At 40.6% G+C, this 24,162-nt stretch overlaps 1 protein-coding gene across 1 annotated transcript in view; it reads right to left on the bottom strand.

Annotated features, from left to right (window-relative positions):
• Window positions 1-10,487: 10,487 nt before the first annotated feature.
• LOC140070277 (receptor-type tyrosine-protein phosphatase eta-like) overlaps window positions 10,488-24,162 on the bottom strand; it is a 32,689-nt gene continuing 19,014 nt past the window's right edge. The window contains exons 6-8 of the mRNA XM_072116629.1: window positions 13,586-13,867; window positions 10,857-11,105; window positions 10,488-10,774 (exon numbers count right to left, since the gene is read on the bottom strand). Of these exons, the coding sequence (XP_071972730.1) occupies window positions 10,488-10,774; window positions 10,857-11,105; window positions 13,586-13,867 (818 nt within the window). The remainder of the gene's footprint in view (window positions 10,775-10,856; window positions 11,106-13,585; window positions 13,868-24,162) is intronic.

Raw genomic sequence — 24,162 nt, 5'->3', positions numbered from 1 at the left:
GTTCATTACTGAGGACTGATAACCCTCATGGCCCATGGCAGATTTTGGGATTGATTCAGTGCAACATCTGTAATTTTAATGTTTTAACCAGGAGTAAAACCTCCCTATGATCCCTACACTATTAGTCCTATTCAGCAGCTATGACTGAGATTATTATTAGGAGCTTTTTAGGCAGAAGTTATAACATCCCTAGAAGCCTCCTACGTCACTGTCTCTAGTGATGCTTCTGCCCAGTATGTGTCCCCAGTATGTGCCCCCAGTATGACTGTATAGGTTATAATAAGATCTAAGGTATTTGTATACTGTATGTCTCCAATTATACAGCATTGATACATCGGCATTGGTCCCAAAAACTGTGTTTTTCTGGAGTATATTGTTCATTTTCTATTGTTCTCATTTAAGTTTAAGCCAAGCACCTCAGAGGTGAGGACACAGGCCGGAAGCTGCTGATCGTGTGTCACAGGACAACCTGGATCTTCTTGGTTTTGTATCCTACTGCTGCCTACGCATATAAAGCTTCTGTAGTAGTTTTGGACTATCCTGATAGTATTTCACCTCTTCATGACTAGAAACCTTGGTTATAATGTGCCCTCTTTATTACATTGAATCCAGCTCCACTACTTTCGCTAGATTCAAAGGGGGGAGACATGAGGTAGACGGGTTATATTTAAAATTTTCTATTAACTTAATGATAAATGAACCAGTTACCTTTTTGTAATGTCAAAACTGAATATATCATTAATCTGCATTTTGAGTATTTTGTAGATGGCTTTAGAAACCAGGAATGAGGTTAATTCTACATCAGATGTGCAGCGGTCACGCAACATGAGGTAACAGCAGCAGAACCACTCCTGACCTACCTGTCTGTACAGGAGGCGGAGGTGAAGGCACTGATGGAGGAGTGTAAAGTGGCAGAGGGGAAGAATGTGAGTCTTGTGGGATTCCTTATGATTCCTGATCTCATATAGTAAGTTTATCAACAACTATGAGACTTTGAAATAGCTGATAGAGGCCTTAGTGTTACAATAAAGGTCCATCCTAGAAGGTAAAACCTATAAAGCTATAACACATGAAGTGACCATACTGGTTACTAGAAAGCCTAGGGGAAGGAGCCTGGATCAGTACAGTCCGTGACCCTCGCTGGCCCAGTAGGGTTATCTATACTCCTGTCTATATAGAAACCGGCTTCACAGGTGAGGAAGCAAGACTGGAGTAACACTGGGACCCCATGGATGGAGGGTGGACTACGGCAAAGAGGTGACAAGCAATGTCTGCCAAGGGCCCTTTACCCTATGATGGTTCAGTGCACCCACAGGCTGAGGCACCAGGCTAAGACTCTATATGCTCCGTGGTGGATAAGTATTGAGTATCACTTAGAGTCACTTTTGCTACTGTCCATTTACACAAGTATGTTTATATATGCCTATTACAATGTAGGGAGAGTAGTTAAACCCCTCATATATACACTCCGAAGCCGCTTTACCCCTTCCAGAGGTTGCAGATTGGCAAGTACAGCTACAAAAGGTAAGTAGCTATGAACATGTGCTTGTGTGTGTGTGGACCTCTTTTCTGGGTAATCTGAACCCTATCCTGTAACTAAAGCAACTGTAAAGACCACAGCCAGGGCTCGAGGAATATGTTATTCCACTTATTCTACAGACTAAAGTAATAATCCCTATTGGGGCAGTAATATAGTTGACGAGAGCTCTAGGGATTAAAAAGTCTTTTCACCTACTGAGGTTGTTTTATAGAATTGCCCCATGGATGAACACATACTTCCCTAAGGATGTCCAGAGGTGTCACAGAGAATTGGTGGGATGTCCAAAAACTGGAGATACATTTTTTTCTTAGGTGCATAACCAAGTATCTGTTTCAGTTCCAGAACCTAAAGTAGCTAGAGCAGAGGACCTGCACCCAGGTAATGAGATGGTCCTGATGTGACACCTGAGAGTCTTTTGAAGGGTCATCCCATATACCTCTGACATATCAGCGTATAGAAACTACAAGGAGACAGCGACAGCTGAAGAAGAATGGTGCTGGACCCAGAGACTACAGAACATGAATCTGTGTAGCTCGATGCTGCTATGGACATTATCACTCCTACTACAGTGTGTGCGCCGTATACCATGTCTAATAGTACTCAGGGGTTGGTAGGGTGACATGTATAAGGATATACACCAATAGGATGTAGAGATTCTACCCTTTACAATGGATTTACATGAATTGTGTTGTGATATAATGTTCAGGATGCTCAGGAGGGAAGTCCTGCATGTGTGACTAGTACATGTCAATGTACCACCTGAGCAGTACCTGAAATTATTCACAAAAAGGGAGGAATTGTGAGGGAATGGAATCCATTTTTGAATCTGTTCTTCTATCATATATCTATACAAAGATCTTTGGCTCTATTGATAGAAAAGATCCCTATGAATAGCACCATCCCCCCAAGGACACTGATCATCTTTCAGAGGCTATTGGAATGTGGGCATGGTCAATAGGTTCCTTTGTCTTAAGAACCTATAAAAACTGTCTGCAACCTAAATAAATTGGAATTCTCTCAAACATGTGAAGGTCTGAGTGATTCACCGAGCAGCTCGTACTATACAATGATTTGGAACCACACATCACATCGAGATATGGGGATATTTCCCTGACAATAATATAACTGGGGATGGAGGGCTGTCACCCATAATTTTAAAGAGGACCTGTCACCATAATTTTGGCACCAGGAGCTGCTTGATCAAACGCAGCTGTATTAGAAGGATAACGTTACCGGAAACCTCCGGTAATGGTATCTAACACTACGGCGGGATACAGTGTAATCGTAGGACCGCTCGCAAAGCTGTCCGATGTACTTAGGAGGGGGAGGTATGAGGCGCTACCTCTTCCCCGGACCGCCCTGCTCTCTCCATAGGCTGGCGGTGACTGCCGCGCGTCATGCACGCCCCTAACCACGCCCCAACCCCGCCCCCTCATGAATACATTGGACTGCTTTCCGAGCAGTCCGATGATTACATTGTACCCCGCCACAGTGTTTGATAGCGTTACCGGAGGTTTCCGGTAACACTATCCTTCTAGCACTGCTGTGTTTGTTCAAGCACTAGTAAGCAGCTCCTAGTGCCGAAATTATGAGTGACAGATCCTCTTTAACATTACGTAACTTTTAGAGACCAAGTGCCCAAAATGCAACCCAGACCCACTTATTTACTGCAGAGTGCCAACACAGCAATTCTAGCATTTAATTGTTAAAATCTTCTTGCTCCGCGCTATTCCACAGCTTTCAACGCTCCTGAGGACACCAATATCCGTGACAGAAGGTGGGAAAATTCAGATTGCAGGAGCTTCAATGGTCCCAATGATAATCTGACCATGTCCACACCTTCTCTTCCTGCAGTCTCAGGTAGACCAAGATTCTTCATGCCCTGGGCTATCTGGGCCTGCAGGAGGATCCCTCAAGTCCTGCCTGGTAATTCTGTGCTGGGGCAACAGCCTGAGTGCCCACTGCGAGGACTCGGAGTGCTACCTCTGGCATCCGTGATAAATTTAAGATGAACTTCATTACCACCAACAATGATGAACATCAACTACTAAGGGACACTTTAGAAAAACACTGGTCTATCCTATTGGATGACCCCTATATTAAGCCACAATTACCCAAAACACCCACAATTACATACAGGAGGTCTTTGCCTTTTACAAACATGTCAGAAAGTTACGTAATCCTAAAAAGCCCACCCTCTCCTCTGACAATCTGTTACCAAAATTTTCTGGAAGCTACAAATGTGGACAATCCACATATAAGTGCTGTCTACATATTTGTCGTGGGATAAAACAATTTAAGGAGTAACACAACGAATGAAGTCTTTAACATCAATTCTTTCAAGAATTTCATCATTAGACATTTTATTGAAAATATGCAAATACTCTCATCCATAGCAATACCTACTTGTATAGACAGATGTGCTCACAGGTGAGCTCTGATACCCCCGGACTCCGACTGTGACCACAGTGATGGTGTAATTAGTCCCTGATGTCAGGTTCTGGAGGCTGATACTTGTTGTGGTGCTTGTCACAGTCCAAGTGCCTGAAGAATTCCCATAGATTATATTATATGTCTTATCCACACCGGTCATATTTACTGGCTCCATCCAAGATAATGTCATGTTATTAGTTCCTATTGTTGTTATGGTGATCCTGCCGACATCAGTGGGATCTGTGAATCAGAAATACTTAATAGCAACATAAATAATACACAATAACAGCCAGTAACCTATGGAAATGGAAATCATACTCACATGTGACCCCTGTTACTCCATATGCCCTGTAGCAGGTCCCACTGTTTGTCCGTCCATAGACCGTATATTCTCTGCCTGGTAGTAATCCTGTGATAGTCACTTGTGTAGCATTAGTATATATTGTCTGATTGACGTCTCCTGAAATAATGACTGAATAATTATCCACTTTTCCCTCAGGCTTTGTCCATGAAACTTCAAAACTATCAACCGCCCCGTAATTATTCACTGAGGGAAAAATCCAATAAGGAGCTAAATAAAAGAAGAAAAAAACATCAAAATACATACATTAAAATACATAAACACATGAATAAGTTATCAGTTATATGGAATGGATGTGGCATAAGGTGTACCTTATTGAATGACTTTTCTGAACTTGTTTTTTATCCATATTCTGATCACATTTAGGAACTGATTATTTTAGGTACGCAAATTTCAGCAGTATAATTCTTACATTTAACTGCTTCAGGACAAAGGATCAGATAGATTGTCCTAATAAGTGGATACTTCCCACATTAGGACACTATATTTAGTCCTGCTGATCGTGCTGGCACTGCCCTGAGCCAACATAGTCTGCAGCAGCCACCGGATGAGCAGGGGTCATTCTGTCACCTCGCAATGTGAACGTGGGATGTTGGGGGCTTGCTATGGCAGCTGGAGCTGGCCTTTATGTCTGCCATGTACAAGCCTGGGTCCAGTAGGCAAACTGTCAGTAATCCACTGACAGGTACAATACATTGCAGTACAGAAGTAGTGCAACATATTGTATAAGGGATCAAGGTATCCCCAGTGTAAGTCCCTTAGTGGGACAGTGAAAAAAAAAAGTTACTAGCATGTTTATGTTATTCGTTTTTTATTTATATCATGTCTGAAGAAAATGGGCTAAGCATCAGTATGGGGAAGAAAGGTGATTTGAGTGCCTTTGAATGTGCCATGGTTGGTGCCAGAAGGGCTGGTCTGAGTATTACAGAAACTGCTGATCTACTGGGATTTTCACGCACAACCATCTCTAGGGTTTTCCATGTCATAAAGCTGGAATCATCTCAGACTGGTTTCTTGAACATGACAATGAGGTCACTGGACACAAATGGCCTCCACAGTCACCAGATCTCAATCCAATAGAGCATCTTTGGGATGTGGTGGAACGGGAGATTCGCATCATGGATGTGCAGCCGACAAATCTGCGGCAACTGTGTGATGCCATCATGTCACTATGGACCAAAATCTCTGAGGAGCTTCCAGCACCTTGTTGTATCTATGCCACGAAGAATTGAGGAAGTTCTGAAGGCAAAAGGGGGTCCAACCCGTTACTAGCATGGTGTACCTAATAAAGTGGCCGGTGAGTGTATATCGAAATTAGAGCTGAGCCGGCATAGGAATACACTGGGTGTCAGCTGCAGCCAAAAGCTGACATCCCAGCATAACAACCACAGTAGGAGTGAGCTCCGATCGCAGGAGTTTAACCCGTTAAATGCTGTGGTCTCTGCCCCACGATAGCCCACCGTGCCATCTTCGGAGGTCACCGATTGTTCGCATGGCAGCCCTGAGGTCCGATATGGCAATGCACAAATGATATATTTTCCCCCACATTAGGGTTTTATCTGGCAAATTTTGTAAAACATTTGAAAAAATATAAAAATATTCAAGTCTGGTATCCTCGTAATTGTACTGACCCATAGAATGAAGATAACAGGAATGTTAGGTAAAACGGTGAACACCATAAAAAAAAGGTAAAAATCCAGTACAGAATTGATACTTTTCTACTCCTGCCCTCAAAAAAAAGTTCATAAATTTTCAATAGTAGAAGATACCAACCTCAAAATTGTAACACTGGAAAAAGCATTGCATCCCGCAAAAAAAAAATGCTGTCACATGGCCCCAATAACGAAAAAAACCAAAATTTTATAGCCTACAAAAGGAGCCAATGAGAAATCTAAAATCCTGGCAGCTGCAGGTCGCTCCTTCCCTCCTGTGCCTCGCTGTGCGCCCATAAGTAACAGCCACATGTGGTGGGTCACTGTACTCAGGAGAAATTGTAGAACAAATTTTAAGATGGTTTTTCTCTTTTTATCTTTTGAAAATTTGTAAACTTTAGGACTAAATGAACGTATAACTGACTAAATTTCACCTCCGTTACTATGAAATTCTCAAGGGGTTAACAATCTTCTTAAAAGCTGTTTCTGATAGTTTGAGGGGTACAGATTTGAAAATGGATTGATTATATAGGGGAGTTTTAATATTAAATATTTAAAATTTCATTCAAAACACTAATTATCCCCAAAATGATAAATTCTGAAAATATGGACAAGCGATTTTTGATTTGTAAGCCCTGTGACATTTAAATGAATTATCCAGACATTTCAAAAATTATGAAAATGTAAAGTAGACATATGGGAACGCGATGCCTAAAAAGGCATTGATTTTAAATCTCGAAAATGGCAAGTTTTTCGAAAAATTTATCAGTTTTTCTATTTTTAATAAATAAGCGCAAAACTTATCAGCCAAAATTTAACACTAAAATAAGGTACAAAATGTGAGGAAAAAACTTTCTCATAATCGCTTTGATAAGTAATAGTGTTCAAAAGTTATAATCATATAAAGCGACACAAGTCAGAATACAAAAAATGGGGCTGAGCCTTAAGATATAAACTGGCTGCATCCTTAAGGGATTATAGCTTGGTGTTGGCACAAAAAAAACCTGCAACTTTCAATCTTTACTCACGGTGGCAGTAAGTAGTTGACACCGGGTCTGATTCAGTGATGTTATCAGCAGCTATTGTATAGACCAGGAATGTATATGTCTCTCCTTGGGTCAGATCCATAATTTCAACTGATTCACTTGTCACTATTGTATTATATAACATTGTGGCTGATGAGGAGACATTGGTCTGGACTCTGTAGCTGTAAGACGTCTTATATTCATCAGGTTTACTCCACCTCACTAATGAAGAATGATAGGTCTCAATTATGGCGGGATATTGTGGAAATCGCACTGGCAGTGGTTCTGTAAACAAGAAAACACGGGCATTTATTAGTTTGTTAGCTATATACTGGTATACTTTTACACTATTACTCTTAATATACTCTTTAAACTCCTATGAAACACTTTCTGGGACAGTCTACAGATATACGAGTCTCCATATAACATCTTATATATATATCTGCCCTCAGTCCTGAGCACAAAGCTCTGGAAATAGACAGAGACAGAGAAACATGAACATTCCGGGGCATGTATCATTGTGAAGAGTCGAAACTAAGGGAGGAGTTAGAATTTTGAGGGAGTTTGAAATATTAAAAATTTAAATTCCCATCCATGCTTTTACATTTCATTTAATTAATCTCCCATTTAGATACATTTCTTCAACTGCAATAATAGTTTCCCATAAATGTAGCCATGTTGTATTTAAGCAACAAGATAGCTGCCCTTGGATACCACCACCACAACACTCTTCCAGCAGTGACCTATTCAGGGACCTGACCACTGGGATGACAGGATGACTGTAGAACATATTTTAACTATTTGTTTCTTTGTCCAATCCCTTCAGCAGTGCTGGTCATATCCAAGGATAAAAGTCTTGTTTCTAAGGGTCAACATGGCTACATTAATGGGAAATTATCTTCACACAGATACATTTTTTAGAACATCCAATGGAAGAAATGTAAGTAAGATGAACTTCATTAAATATTAATAACTAGATGAGAATATCCTTTTAAATTTGAGGGGAGTGACCACATTCAGCACATTCCAGCAAATAATTGAAATTCTTTGTGCAATGAAAAGTTAAAAATGTTCCAATATACATTCTGTATCAATTCTTCACAGTATTCTAGATCTCTGTTTGCTGTCTGCTTGCTGTGATGCAATAGGAAGTTTCATTGTGTACTTCCTGTAAATAATACTGGTCCGTGGTGATGTGATGTTAGGTGTGCGTAGCTGCAGAAAACAGTCTAGTGATCATAAGGAGGGCCCCCAAAATCACATCACAGCACATAATAATACCAAATAAATTTACCAGAACATACCACAGAACATGACGAACAGCAAATACACATCAGGGTCAGAGCACCTTGATGGGTGCTTCATCTTTCAGAAGGTATAAAAAAAAACAGGGAGTATCTATAGAAGGGACAAATCACATGATACCCCATACATCACCTGAATGAGGCTAATGGGTGAATCAACTGCTTAAACTGGGGACAAGAGGCTGTATATAGTATAACTGGGGAGAGGAGGCTGTATATAGTATAACTGTGGAGAGGAGGCTGTATATAATATAACTGGGGATGGAGGGCTGTATATAACATAACTGGAGAGGAGGCTGTATATAGTATAACTGTGGAGAGGAGGCTGTATATAATATAACTGGGGACAAGAGGCTGTATATAGTATAACTGTGGAGAGGAGGCTGTATATAGTATAACTGTGGAGAGGAGGCTGTATATAATATAACTGGGGATGGAGGGCTGTATATAATATAACTGTGGAGAGGAGGCTGTATATAATATAACTGTGGAGAGGAGGCTGTATATAATATAACTGGGGATGGAGGGCTGTATATAACATAACCGGAGAGGAGGCTGTATATAATATAACTGGGGAGAGGAGGCTGTATATAACATAACTGGAGAGGAGGCTGTATATAATATAACTGGGGATGGAGGGCTGTATATAACATAACTGGAGAGGAGGTTGTATATAGTATAACTATGGAGAGGAGTCTGTATATAATATAACTGGGGATGGAGGGCTGTATATAGTATAACTGTGGAGAGGATGCTATATATAATATAACTGGGGATGGAGGGCTGTATATAGTATAACTGTGGAGAGGATGCTATATATAATATAACTGGGGATGGAGGGCTGTATATAACATAACTGGGGATGGAGGGCTGTATATAACATAACTAGAGAGGAGGCTGTATATAATATAACTGGGGATGGAGGGCTGTCACCCATAGTTTTAAAGAGGACCTGTCACCATAATTTTGGCACCAGGAGCTGCTTGATCAAACGCAGCTGTATTAGAAGGATAACGTTACCGGAAACCTCCGGTAATGGTATCTAACACTACGGCGGGATACTGTGTAATCGTAGGATCGCTTGCAAAGCTGTCCGATGTACTTAGGAGGGGGAGGTACGAGGCGCTACCTCTTCCCCGGACCGCCCTGCTCTCTCTATAGGCTGGAGGTGACTGCGGCGCGTCATGCACGCCCCTAACCACGCCCCAACCCCGCCCCCTCATGAATACATTGGACTGCTTTCCGAGCAGTCCGATGATTACATTGTACCCCGCCACAGTGTTTGATAGCGTTACCGGAGGTTTCCGGTAACGCTATCCTTCTAGCACTGCTGTGTTTGTTCAAGCACTAGTAAGCAGCTCCTAGTGCCGAAATTATGAGTGACAGATCCTCTTTAACATTACGTAACTTTTAGAGACCAAGTGCCCAAAATGCAACCCAGACCCACTTATTTACTGCAAAGTGCCAACACAGCAATTCTAGCATTTAATTGTTTAAATCTTCTTGCTCCGCGCTATTCCACAGCTTTCAACGCTCCTGAGGACACCAATATCCGTGACAGAAGGTGGGAAAATTCAGATTGCAGGAGCTTCAATGGTCCCAATGATAATCTGACCATGTCCACACCTTCTCTTCCTGCAGTCTCAGGTAGACCCAGATTCTTCATGCCCTGGGCTATCTGGGCCTGCAGGAGGATCCCTCAAGTCCTGCCTGGTAATTCTGTGCTGGGGCAACAGCCTGAGTGCCCACTGCGAGGACTCGGAGTGCTACCTCTGGCATCCGTGATAAATTTAAGATGAACTTCATTACCACCAACAATGATGAACATCAACTACTAAGGGACACTTTAGAAAAACACTGGTCTATCCTATTGGATGACCCCTATATTAAGCCACAATTACCCAAAAACCTACAATTACATACAGGAGGTCTTTGCCTTTTACAAACATGTCAGAAAGTTACATAATCCTAAAAAGCCCACCCTCTCCTCTGACAATCTGTTACCAAAATTTACTGGCAGCTACAAATGTGGACAATCCACATGTAAGTGCTGTCTACATATTTGTCGTGGGATAAAACAATTTAAGGAGTAACACAACGAATGAAGTCTTTAACATCAATTCTTTCAAGAATTTCATCATTAGACATTTTATTGAAAAGATGCAAATACTCTCAGTCATAGCAATACCTACTTGTATAGACAGATGTGGTCACAGCTGAGCTCTGATACCCCCGGACTCCGACTGTGACCACAGTGATGGTGTAATTAGTCCCTGATGTCAGGTTCTGGAGGCTGATACTTGTTGTGTTACTTGTCACAGTCCAAGTGCCTGAAGAATTCCCATAGCTTATATTATATGACTTATCCACACCGGCCATATCTACTGGCTCCATCCAGGATAATGTCATGTTATTAGTTCCTATTGTTGTTATGGTGATCCTGCCGGCATCAGTGGGATCTGTGAATCAGAAATACTTAATAGCAACATAAATAATACACAGTAACAGCCAGTAACCTATGGAAATGGAAATCATACTCACATGTGACCCCTGTTACTCCATATGCCCTGTAGCAGGTCCCACTGTTTGTCCGTCCATAGACTGTATATTCTCTGCCTGGTAGTAATCCTGTGATAGTCACTTGTGTAGCATTAGTATATATTGTCTGATTGACGGCTCCTGAAATAATGACTGAATAATTATCCACTTTTCCCTCAGGCTTTGTCCATGAAACTTCAAAACTATCAACCGCCCCGTAATTATTCACTGAGGGAAAAATCCAATAAGGAGCTAAATAAAAGAAGAAAAAAACATCAAAATACATACATTAAAATACATAAACACATGAATAAGTTATCAGTTAATATACACATATATGGAATGGATGTGGCATAAGGTGTACCTTATTGAATGACTTTTCTGAACTTGTTTTTTATCCATATTCTGATCACAATTAGGAACTGATTATTTTAGGTACGCAAATTTCAGCAGTATAATTCTTACATTTAACTGCTTCAGGACAAAGGATGAGATAGATCGTCCTAATAAGTGGATACTTCCCACATTAGGACACTATATTTAGTCCTGCTGATCGTGCTGGCACTGCACTGAGCCAACATAGTCTGCATCAGCCACCAGATGAGCAGGGGTCATTCTGTCACCTCGCAATGTGAACGTGGGATGTTGGGGGCTTGCTATGGCAGCTGGAGCTGGCCTTTATGTCTGCCATGTACAAGCCTGGGTCCAGTAGGCAAACTGTCAGTAATCCACTGACAGGTACAATACATTGCAGTACAGAAGTAGTGCAACATATTGTATAAGGGATCAAGGTATCCCCAGTGTAAGTCCCTTAGTGGGACAGTGAAAAAAAAAAGTTACTAGCATGTTTATGTTATTCGTTTTTTATTTATATCATGTCTGAAGAAAATGGGCTGAGCATCAGTATGGGGAAGAAAGGTGATTTGAGTGCCTTTGAATGTGCCATGGTTGGTGCCAGAAGGGCTGGTCTGAGTATTTCAGAAACTGCTGATCTACTGGGATTTTCACACACAACCATCTCTAGGGTTTTCCATGTCATAAAGCTGGAATCATCTCAGACTGGTTTCTTGAACATGACAATGAGGTCACTGGACACAAATGGCCTCCACAGTCACCAGATCTCAATCCAATAGAGCATCTTTGGGATGTGGTGGAACGGGAGATTCGCATCATGGATGTGCAGCCGACAAATCTGCGGCAACTGTGTGATGCCATCATGTCAATATGGACCAAAATCTCTGAGGAGCTTCCAGCACCTTGTTGTATCTATGCCACGAAGAATTGAGGCAGTTCTGAAGGCAAAAGGGGGTCCAACCCGTTACTAGCATGGTGGACCTAATAAAGTGGCCGGTGAGTGTATATCGAAATTAGAGCTGAGCCGGCATAGGAATACACTGGGTGTCAGCTGCAGCCAAAAGCTGACATCCCAGCATAACAACCACAGTAGGAGTGAGCTCCGATCGCAGGAGTTTAACCCGTTAAATGCTGTGGTCTCTGCCCCACGATAGCCCACCGTGCCATCTTCGGAGGTCACCGATTGTTCGCATGGCAGCCCTGAGGTCCGATATGGCAATGCACAAATGATATATTTTCCCCCACATTAGGGTTTTATCTGGCAAATTTTGTAAAACATTTGAAAAAATATAAAAATATTCAAGTCTGGTATCCTCGTAATTGTACTGACCCATAGAATGAAGATAACAGGAATGTTAGGTAAAACGGTGAACACCATAAAAAAAGGTAAAAATCCAGTACAGAATTGATACTTTTCTACTCCTGCCCTCAAATAAAAGTTCATAAATTTTCAATAGTAGAAGATACCAACCTCAAAATTGTAACACTGGAAAAAGCATTGCATCCCGCAAAAAAAAAATGCTGTCACATGGCCCCAATAACGAAAAAAACCAAAATTTTATAGCCTACAAAAGGAGCCAATGAGAAATCTAAAATCCTAGCAGCTGCAGGTCGCTCCTTCCCTCCTGTGCCTCGCTGTGCGCCCATAAGTAACAGCCACATGTGGTGGGTCACTGTACTCAGGAGAAATTGTAGAACAAATTTTAAGATGGTTTTTCTCTTTTTATCTTTTGAAAATTTGTAAACTTTAGGACTAAATGAACGTATAACTGACTAAATTTCACCTCCGTTACTATGAAATTCTCAAGGGGTTAACAATCTTCTTAAAAGCTGTTTCTGATAGTTTGAGGGGTACAGATTTGAAAATGGATTGATTATATAGGGGAGTTTTAATATTAAATATTTAAAATTTCATTCAAAACACTAATTATCCCCAAAATGGTAAATTCTGAAAATATGGACAAGCGATTTTTGATTTGTAAGCCCTGTGACATTTAAATGAATTATCCAGACATTTCAAAAATTATGAAAATGTAAAGTAGACATATGGGAACGCGATGCCTAAAAAGGCATTGATTTTAAATCTCGAAAATGGCAAGTTTTTCGAAAAATTTATCAGTTTTTCTATTTTTAATAAATAAGCGCAAAACTTATCAGCCAAAATTTAACACTAAAATAAGGTACAAAATGTGAGGAAAAAACTTTCTCATAATCGCTTTGATAAGTAATAGTGTTCAAAAGTTATAATCATATAAAGCGACACAAGTCAGAATACAAAAAATGGGGCTGAGCCTTAAGATATAAACTGGCTGCATCCTTAAGGGATTATAGCTTGGTGTTGGCACAAAAAAAACCTGCAACTTTCAATCTTTACTCACGGTGGCAGTAAGTATATGACATCGGGTCCGATTCAGTGATGTTATCAGCAGCTATTGTATAGACCAGGAATGTATATGTCTCTCCTTGGGTCAGATCCATAATTTCAACTGATTCACTTGTCACTATTGTATTATATAACATTGTGGCTGATGAGGAGACATTGGTCTGGACTCTGTAGCTGTAAGACGTCTTATATTCATCAGGTTTACTCCACCTCACTAATGAAGAATGATAGGTCTCAATTATGGCGGGATATTGTGGAAATCGCACTGGCAGTGGTTCTGTAAACAAGAAAACACGGACATTTATTAGTTTGTTAGCTATATACTGGTATACTTTTACACTATTACAGGCGGTCCCCTACTTAAGGACACCCGACTTACAGACAACCCATAGTTACAGACGGACCCCTCTGCCCACTGTGACCTCTGGTGAAGCTCTCTGGATGCTTTAAAATAGTCCCAGATTGCAATAATCAGCTTAAAATTGTCTGCAATGAAGCTTTATTGATAATTCTTGGTCCTATTACAGCAAAAAAATTTGAAACTCCAATTGTCACTGGGGCAAAAAAAAAAAATTGTCGGGAACTACAATTATAAAGTATACAGTTTCGACTTACATACAAATTCAACTTAAGAACAAACCTACAGTCCCTATCTTGTATGTAACCCGGGGACTGCCTGTACTCTTAATATACTCTTTAAACTCCTATGAAACACTTTCTGGGACAGTCTACAGATATACGAGTCTCCATATAACATCTTATATATATATATATATCTGCCCTCAGTCCTGAGCACAAAGCTCTGGAAATAGACAGAGACAGAGAAACATGAACATTCCGGGGCATGTATCATTGTGAAGAGTCGAAACTAAGGGAGGAGTTAGAATTTTGAGGGAGTTTGAAATATTAAAAATTTAAATTCCCATCCATGCTTTTACATTTCATTTAATTAATCTCCCATTTAGATACATTTCTTCAACTGCAATAATAGTTTCCCATAAATGTAGCCATGTTGTATTTAAGCAACAAGATAGCTGCCCTTGGATACCACCACCACAACACTCTTCCAGCAGTGACCTATTCAGGGACCTGACCACTGGGATGACAGGATGACTGTAGAACATATTTTAACTATTTGTTTCTTTGTTCAATCCCTTCAGCAGTGCTGGTCATATCCAAGGATAAAAGTCTTGTTTCTAAGGGTCAACATGGCTACATTAATGGGAAATTATCTTCACACAGATACATTTTTTAGAACATCCAATGGAAGAAATGTAAGTAAGATGAACTTCATTAAATGTTAATAACTAGATGAGAATATCCTTTTAAATTTGAGGGGAGTGACCACTTTTAGTACGTTCCAGCTAATAATTGAAATTCTTTGTGCAATGAAAAGTTAAGAATTTTCCAATATACATTCTGTATCAATTCTTCACAGTATTCTAGATCTCTGTTTGCTGTCTGCTTGCTGTGATGCAATAGGAAGTTTCATTGTGTACTTCCTGTAAATAACACTGGTCCGTGGTGATGTGATGTTAGGTGTGCGTAGCTGCAGAAAACAGTCTAGTGATCATAAGGAGGGCCCCCAAAATCACATCACAGCACATAATAATACCAAATAAATTTACCAGAACATACCACAGAACATGACGAACAGCAAATACACATCAGGGTCAGAGCACCTTGATGGGTGCTTCATCTTTCAGAAGGTATAAAAAAAAACAGGGAGTATCTATAGAAGGGACAAATCACATGATACCCCATACATCACCTGAATGAGGCTAATGGGTGAATCAACTGCTTAAACTGGGGACAAGAGGCTGTATATAGTATAACTGGGGAGAGGAGGCTGTATATAGTATAACTGTGGAGAGGAGGCTGTATATAATATAACTGGGGATGGAGGGCTGTATATAACATAACTGGAGAGGAGGCTGTATATAGTATAACTGTGGAGAGGAGGCTGTATATAATATAACTGGGGATGGAGGGCTGTATATAGTATAACTGGGGATGGAGGGCTGTATATAACATAACTGTGGAGAGGAGGCTGTATATAGTATAACTGTGGAGAGGAGGCTGTATATAATATAACTGGGGATGGAGGGCTGTATATAACATAACTGGAGAGGAGGCTGTATATAGTATAACTGTGGAGAGGAGGCTGTATATAATATAACTGGGGATGGAGGGCTGTATATAGTATAACTGGGGAGAAGAGGCTGTATATAGTATAACTGTGGAGAGGAGGCTGTATATAATATAACTGGGGATGCAGGGCTGTACATAACATAACTGGGGATGGAGGGCTGTATATAACATAACTGGAGAGGAGGCTGTATATAATTGTGAGGGAATGGAATCCATTTTTGAATCTGTTCTTCTATCATATATCTATACAAAGATCTTTGGCTCTATTGATAGAAAAGATCCCTATGAATAGCACCATCCCCCCAAGGACACTGATCATCTTTCAGAGGCTATTGGAATGTGGGCATGGTCAATAGGTTCCTTTGTCTTAAGAACCTATAAAAACTGTCTGCAACCTAAATAAATTGGAATTCTCTCAAACATGTGAAGGTCTGAGTGATTCACCGAGCAGCTCGTACTATACAATGATTTGGAACCACACATCACATCGAGATATGGGGATATTTCCCTGACAAATCATGGCGCTCGAACAGTGACCTGGGTTTGCATGACGCCTACCGGACATTTCGGGGATCATCCTTTCAGGACAGACAGATCAAGCAGCTGCACAAAAAGGTAAGAAGTTTTTTTCTTACAAATTGCTCTGTCGCTCCTTGTTTGGATTGTTCCACGTCCGGTGAGTTGCATGCCTATATTGCCCAGTCCAAAGAATCTTGTTAGTTTATTTGAAAACTCCATGTGATGTGTGGTAGTGTATATGGGTATTGTGTGAGTTTGAACATGTGTGTTTGATAGCGCTATTGTGATACTGTACTGTACTGGTTTTAAGAGAGGAAAATTCTAGGAATTGCCCCTACCTAAATAGTTCCCTAGACTAGCTGCTTTTTGGAACGTAATTCGCTTGAGACAAAGTAGACTGAGTTTGGACAGTCGGACTTTATAAATTTATTTTGTGTGGTAGGTTCCAGAGCTGCTTCATGGAAGGGGACTGCAGTCATTTCTTGACGGGCAAACGGTTTAAAAAAAAAAAAAAAATTTTAGAATTAGAAGTGGTTAAAACTGCCCTATGGAAGAGTGAGTGACTGCGAGTGTGTGCCGGCACTAGAGATATATAGAAAATTATGGGAAAAAAAATTGCTAGGTAGGATGAGAGGCAATTCAGAGGGAAAACCAGACGTACGGATCTTGAATGATAAAAAAAAAAAAGAGGCTGTAGAAGTATGTCAGAAAATGTTGGAAAAGGAAAAGTATGCCAAAAGATGGTTGTTTGTATGATGGTAAATGGAAAGGTTCTTAACCTCTTCACGCTCAGCGTCCGATATATCGGACGCTGAGCTCAATGACTTAGCGCTCAGCGTCCGATATATCGGACGCTGAGCTGATGCCGGTTCAGCTCAAGATTTGAGCCGAACCGGCACCGGGAAAGACGGGGTGCCGGCTGGGACTGATAGCCGGCACCCCAGTGTAACACCCGCGATCGGAGTTGTCTCCGATCGCGGGTGCTTAACCCGTTAAATGCCGCGGTCAGCGCGACCGCGGCATCTAACATGTATCTGGGGAGTCTTTCCCCCACGATCGGCCCCCCCGAACCATTTTCGGGGTGCGCCGATCGTTGCTATAGTAACTCTGGGGTCCGATCTGGACCCCAGAGTTACCTGCAAGAATTGCCAGTAAGATGGCGTCTGTGACGTCATCTTACTGGCACAGTGCCAGCCTATGCAAGTGTATAGGCTGACACTGATAATATCCTGCAATACATGAGTATTGCAGAATATTATCATGAACAAGCAATCAGATGATTGCTTCTTCATGTCCCATGGTATAAAAGTGAAAAAGTAAAAAAAAAAGTTATTCAATAAAAAAATAAAGTCATAAATCACTAAAAATGCCCCAAACCCCCAAAACATATAAAGAGACATATAACTCAAAAAAAAGTCTAAATCATAAGACAAACCCCACATATATAGTATCACCGCGTCCGTAACAACCCGTAGAATAAAAGTAAATCAATATTGAACCCGCACGATAAACGCCGTAAAAAAAAAACTGTTATAAACCCTCCAAAAATTATGATTTTTACCTTTTCAATCCCACAAAAAATGCTATAAAATGTGATCAAAAAACCATATGTACTGCGACATGATACTGGTGCAAAGTACAACATGCCCCGCAAAAAACAAGCCATCAACCAGCTCCGTAGCCAAAAAAGTAACAATGTTATGCCACTTGGAAGACGGCAATACATAAATGATAGATTTTTCCCCACATTAGGGTTTTGTTTGACAAATTTAGTAAAACGTAAGAAAATATATTCATGTCTGGTATCCCCGTAATCGTATCAACCCATAGAATAAAGATAACATGATTATTAGGCTATACGGTGAACACCAAAAAAAAAAGAAGTAAAAAATCCAGTACAGAATTGATGCTTTTCTACTCCTGTCCTCAAAAAAAGTTCCTAAATTTTCAACAATAGGTGATACAAACCCCAAAATGGTAACACTGGAAAAAGCATCTCATCCCGCAAAAAAAATGGCATCACATGGCCCCAATAACGAAAAAGCGAAAATTTTATAGCCTTCAAAAGGGGCCAATGAGGAAACTAAAATCCTGGCAGCTGCAGCGCCCTCCTTCCCTTCTGCACCTCGCTGTGCCCCCATAACACAAGTCACAGCCACATGTGGGGGGTCTCTGTACTCGGGAGAAATTGCAGAACAAATTGTATGGTGGGTTTTCTCTTTTTATCTTTTGGAAATGTGTAAATTTTAGGGCTAAATGAACGTATAAGGGAACAATATGACCATTCTAAATTTCACCTCCATTTTGATTCAATTACTATGAAGATCTCAAGGGGTTAACAATCTTTGTAAATGCTGTTTCTGATAGTTTGAGGGGTGCAGATTTGAAAATGGGTTGGTTATATAGGGGGTTTTGATGCTAAATATGTAAAATTTCATTCAAAACTGTATTTATCCCCAAAATAGTCAATTCTGAAAATCCGGAAAATCGCTATTCTATTTGCAAGCCGCGTGACATCAAAATAAATTATGCAAACATTTCAGAAATTATGAAAATGTAAAGTAGACAAATGGGAAATGTTATTCAGCAACTTATTTAGGTGGTAAATCGATCTGCCTGAAAACGCAATGATTTTGAATTTCGAAAATGGCAAATTTTTCCAAAAATTTATCATATTTTCTTTTTTTTTGTAAATAAATGCAAAACTTATCTGCCAAAATTTACCACTAAAATGAAGTACAACATGTGGGGAAAAAACAATCTCAGAATCGCTTTGATAAGTAACAGTGTTCAAAAGTTATAACCGTATAAAGAGACGCAAGTCAGAATCCAAAAAATCGGGCTGAGCCTTAAGCTACAAAATGGCTGCGTCCTTAAGGGGTTAAAGAAGACCTGTCACCAGAATTTTACGCCTCACACCAGTAATACCGGCTGGTAAAAGGTTAAAAATCTTCCACATCTCCTAAAATTATCTGCCACTGATACACTGTACCTTAATTACAGCAGTTTATCTGATATGCAAATGAGCAAGCAATGAAGAGTCAATTTCTGAATTGAAGAGTCATATTTGCTCCAGGCTGCCAGTAAACCACACATCTTCCTCTTGATTGACAGGTCAGTGACTCTTCAAATCTGGGTCTGAGCAGACAGGAAGTCCTCTCCCTGTCCACTTCCTGTCCTTCGTCAAGGGAAGGTATAAAAACCGGGTAGTAGTTAGACGCGCTGTCCGATAAGTAGTTGTAACGACACGGGTTTCTTAGGTTAGAATATTCTTTTATTTATGTGGATAGTGGACTACGCGTTTCGGGGGTGGTCCACCCCCTTCATCAGGTCCGTAAACAAATGCTAGGTAAAATTAGTAAATGAATAAATATAAAAATACAAAAATACAATAGAAACTAAAAAAAAAAAAAAATGCGCTGGTGCTTGTCCAGGTATGTGGATGGTAGATACATATACACAATTAGATAGACGTAAAATTGCATGATTAGTTTCTAAATGGATAAAACAAAACTTCTAGTAAAAATAGTATAAATAGTAAATGCATAAAATTAATAGATCGATAAATTAATGAATTAATGAATGCAGTAGATAAAAATTTCCATTATACACGATGGTGTAAAGTGGGTGATTTGGATGGACACATGCATGTCAGGGAGGATGTAGTGTATTATGCTGAGGGCTAATGGAGGGCCAGTAGTTCATGGTGTGGAGCGATGCAGAGGGACGAGTGAACAGGTTTTTAACAGTGGATTACCTTTAGGGGTTGCAAGTTGGCGGAGTGCCGTCAGGTGGTTAATTATGATATTCCACGGAGCTGGATAGAAGGTGTAAATAATGGTGCATTAGTTGTAGGGAAGTAGGATGATGGCATTTTGTCTGGGGCGTTTAGTAGTCGGTACTTACTGTGTCGGGGGACTGGTAGCTGCTTGGCGTGCCGCGCTTGGTATCAGCGTACTGTGTGGTTTGGGGGAAAGTTTATAAGCGCGCGGGGAAGGAAAATGAAACTGCGTGCATGCGCAGTAGGTGAGTGTGTAGCTCGGGGAAGGGGAGGGAGAATTGAGCAGATGTTGCAATTGTAGGGGATGAGTGCAATTATATGAACTTGTGGGGTATAATGGACTGTTTGTAGGAATGCACTATATGAATATCATCTATTGTAATGGGTGGGTAGGAAGGTGTAATTATAGTGAATCAGAGGTATATGATATTGAAAGGGTTAATTAGGACTCACCTTACAAAAGTCAAGAGGGCTGTTGGGGCCCTGCATAAAAATCCCTAACAAATATATACAATGGGAAAACATTGAAATGTAATGGGAACATAAAGGGAATGGAAGTATGGAGTGTAAATACATGTGAACACATGTGTTACATATAAATGAAAAATGAGTTAAAAAATGGATGGATACATATACACATCAGATATAAGTACACATGGAAAAAATATACATATATACTATTATACATTAACTGGTGAGAGCCAGTCAGTCCCAAAAACTACAAAAACACCATTGAGAGACCAACCACACCACAAATGACACCCCAGGGGGACGCTAACACAACACACACACCAACCAACATATTACAGTTTTCAGTACATGTAGAACCAGCGACCCAAACTACTGAACAAACCCCCTCCCCACACTACAGAGAAAGGACTTCCCCCTCTTCCCATGAGGAACAAGACTTATCACCAAAGGATACACAAACAACGGTGTTTATATCCAACGACCCAGATAAAGGAAAAAGAAGGGACAGTAACACACCCACTTCCACTGATTCCATCAGCTCTTTTTCTTTTTTAGAGCTTCCCCAGACTCTGAGAGAGTCACCCCGAATAGCAGCAGGGACAGACACACTAGTCATACCCATCCAAAGTTCGAAAGCCTCCTTTGCAATTTTTACCTCAATGACCACCAGAACAAAAAGAAAAGAAAGGCCAGAGGGAAAAGAGGAGGACAACATAACCGCCAAAAACAAAACCAAAAAGAAAAATCACTAACCAGTCCCAATGAAAAACAAAAAATAACAATTTTCAACTGGTCCTCACATGCACTAACCACACAAGAAACAAACCTACTCAGTAAAGGTCTCTCGTTCTGCCCAACTTCCAAGTCAGACGAATTTAACCTTTTCCTAGACCTTAATCAGTTCATCAGAAAACTCACTCTAACGCGACATTTCGCGATTACCAAAGACAAGAATCCTCAAAACATTGACACTACAAACACAACCACCCCAGATCCATTCATCCATACCAAACTCAAACCACAATCCAACTTCAACCCTATACACAACCGAGGCCCACACATTGAGACTTTCTACACCACAGTCTCCACAATGTTCAGATCATTAGACCGATCCAAACAGAAAGCCCCACACCCCAATCTAAAACCCGGCGAAAGAAAAGCCATGAGAGAACTTATGGATAATCCCACCATAATAATAAAACCAGCAGATAAAGGGGGAGGCACTGTTGTCCTAGATCGAGCTAGCTACATCACAGAGAGTCTCCACATATTGTCAGATACACAATACTATAAAAAACTGACCCACGACCCGAAATTGGAACACCTTAACCTCCTGTCCATACTAGTCGACCAAGCCTTTGAACAAGGCATTCTTTCAAAAAAAGAAAGAAATTACATTATCCCGAAAAATCCACGCACAGCCCTTTTTTACCACCTGCCCAAGATCCACAAAAATCCAACAAAACCACCTGGCCGTCCAATCATATCAGGCATAAATTCAGTCACATCCAACCTTTCCGAATACATCGACATCCTCCTACAAAAATTCGTTCAATTACTTCCCACCTACCTCAGAGACTCAGCTCAACTTATCACAGAACAGGAACAGATACAATGGCAATCCGACTTCATCCTCATCATCATGGACGTATCATCCCTATATACAAACATCTCACATTCTCTCGGTATCCAGACAATAAAACAGACCCTTCTAACAGATCCATCATTACCCCAAACACAGATAAACTTCATACTAGAAAGCATACAGTTTATACTAGAGCACAACACGTTCGCATTTCAAAAAAACATCTATTCACAAGTCAAGGGGACAGCCATGGGAACCAGTTACGCTAATATATTCATGGGGTGTTTTGAACAGACCCACATCATAGGGAACATCACTTACAATCATCAAATCCGCTTCTTCAAAAGGTACATTGATGACCTCTTCATAATTTGGAAAGGGACAGAAACCGAAGCCAAGAATTTTGTGAGGGAAATCAACCAAAACACTTGGGGAATTGAACTCACAGTAAACACATCCCCAAAAGAGATAGAATTTCTAGACCTTCTAATACAGGCAGACGAACAGAGCTCACAACTAATCACCAAGACATTCTTTATAAGCGTTGACGTGAATAGTTTTTTGGAATTCTCAAGTTCTCATTATAAAAAATGGCTGTGCAACGTCCCATACGGACAATACAAGAGGATCCGTCGAAATTGCACTAACCACAGCACATTCCAAGTTCAATCCAAAATCCTCAGAGACAGGTTTACGCAAAAAGGTTACCCACCACAACTGCTTAAAAACGCCTACCAAAGGGTCAACCGATTGACACAAAAGGACTGCCTTGCCCAACCCGACAAAAAAGATAATGCACCTTCCCATAAACTTAACTTTGTCACCACATACACCACGGACCACAACCTCATTAGACAGACCCTGAACAAACATTGGGACATCCTTAAGAAAGACCCACACATTGCACAATTGCTCCCACCCAAACCACATCTCACGTTCCGGAGGGCTCCCACACTCAAGAACATCTTAGCCCCAACAAAAATACGTACAGAAAAAAGTAAACCACAACTCTCCCTTTTTCCAGAAATCAAAGGCTGCTATAGGTGCAGCAAAGACAGGTGCAAAACCTGTGAAATTATGTGCAATAAAACGAAGGAGCTTAAGGCAAAATCTACAGGTGAACTCTTCAAGATACGTTCTTTTATAAACTGCAGCTCGGACTACATCATCTACGTCCTGGAATGTCCCTGCACCTTACAATATGTAGGACGCACCATTCAAAGCGTGAGAGAACGCATGAATACCTACCATTAGATACGCTTTACCTTTTTCCCAATAATCGTGTAGCCCCTCACCAATAGCTTTGCAACCAAATAATACAACAATGAAGGTATATAGGACTTCTCTCACCAGTTAATGTATAATAGTGTATATATATATTTTTTCCATGTGTACTTATATCTGATGTGTATATGTATCCATCCATTTTTTAACTCATTTTTCATTTATATGTAACACATGTGTTCACATGTATTTACACTCCATACTTCCATTCCCTTTATGTTCCCATTACATTTCAATGTTTTCCCATTGTATATATTATATACCTCAGATTCACTATAATTACACCTTCCTACCCACCCATTACAATAGATGATATTCATATAGTGCATTCCTACAAACAGTCCATTATACCCCACAAGTTCATATAATTGCACTCATCCCCTACAATTGCAACATCTGCTCAATTCTCCCTCCCCTTCCCCGAGCTACACACTCACCTACTGCGCATGCACGCAGTTTCATTTTCCTTCCCCGCGCGCTTATAAACTTTCCCCCAAACCACACAGTACGCTGATACCAAGCGCGGCACGCCAAGCAGCTACCAGTCCCCCGACACAGTAAGTACCGACTACTAAATGCCCCAGACAAAATGCCATCATCCTACTTCCCTACAACTAATGCACCATTATTTACACCTTCTATCCAGCTCCGTGGAATATCATAATTAACAGCCTGACGGCACTCCGCCAACTTGCAACCCCTAAAGGTAATCCACTGTTAAAAACCTGTTCACTCGTCCCTCTGCATCGCTCCACACCATGAACTACTGGCCCTCCATTAG

Source organism: Engystomops pustulosus, chromosome 7 (genome assembly GCF_040894005.1).
Source record: "Engystomops pustulosus chromosome 7, aEngPut4.maternal, whole genome shotgun sequence".
Classification (NCBI taxonomy): Eukaryota; Metazoa; Chordata; class Amphibia; order Anura; family Leptodactylidae; genus Engystomops; species Engystomops pustulosus.
Note: the sequence above shows the minus strand (reverse complement) of the source record. Positions and strands in the feature narration are given on the sequence as shown.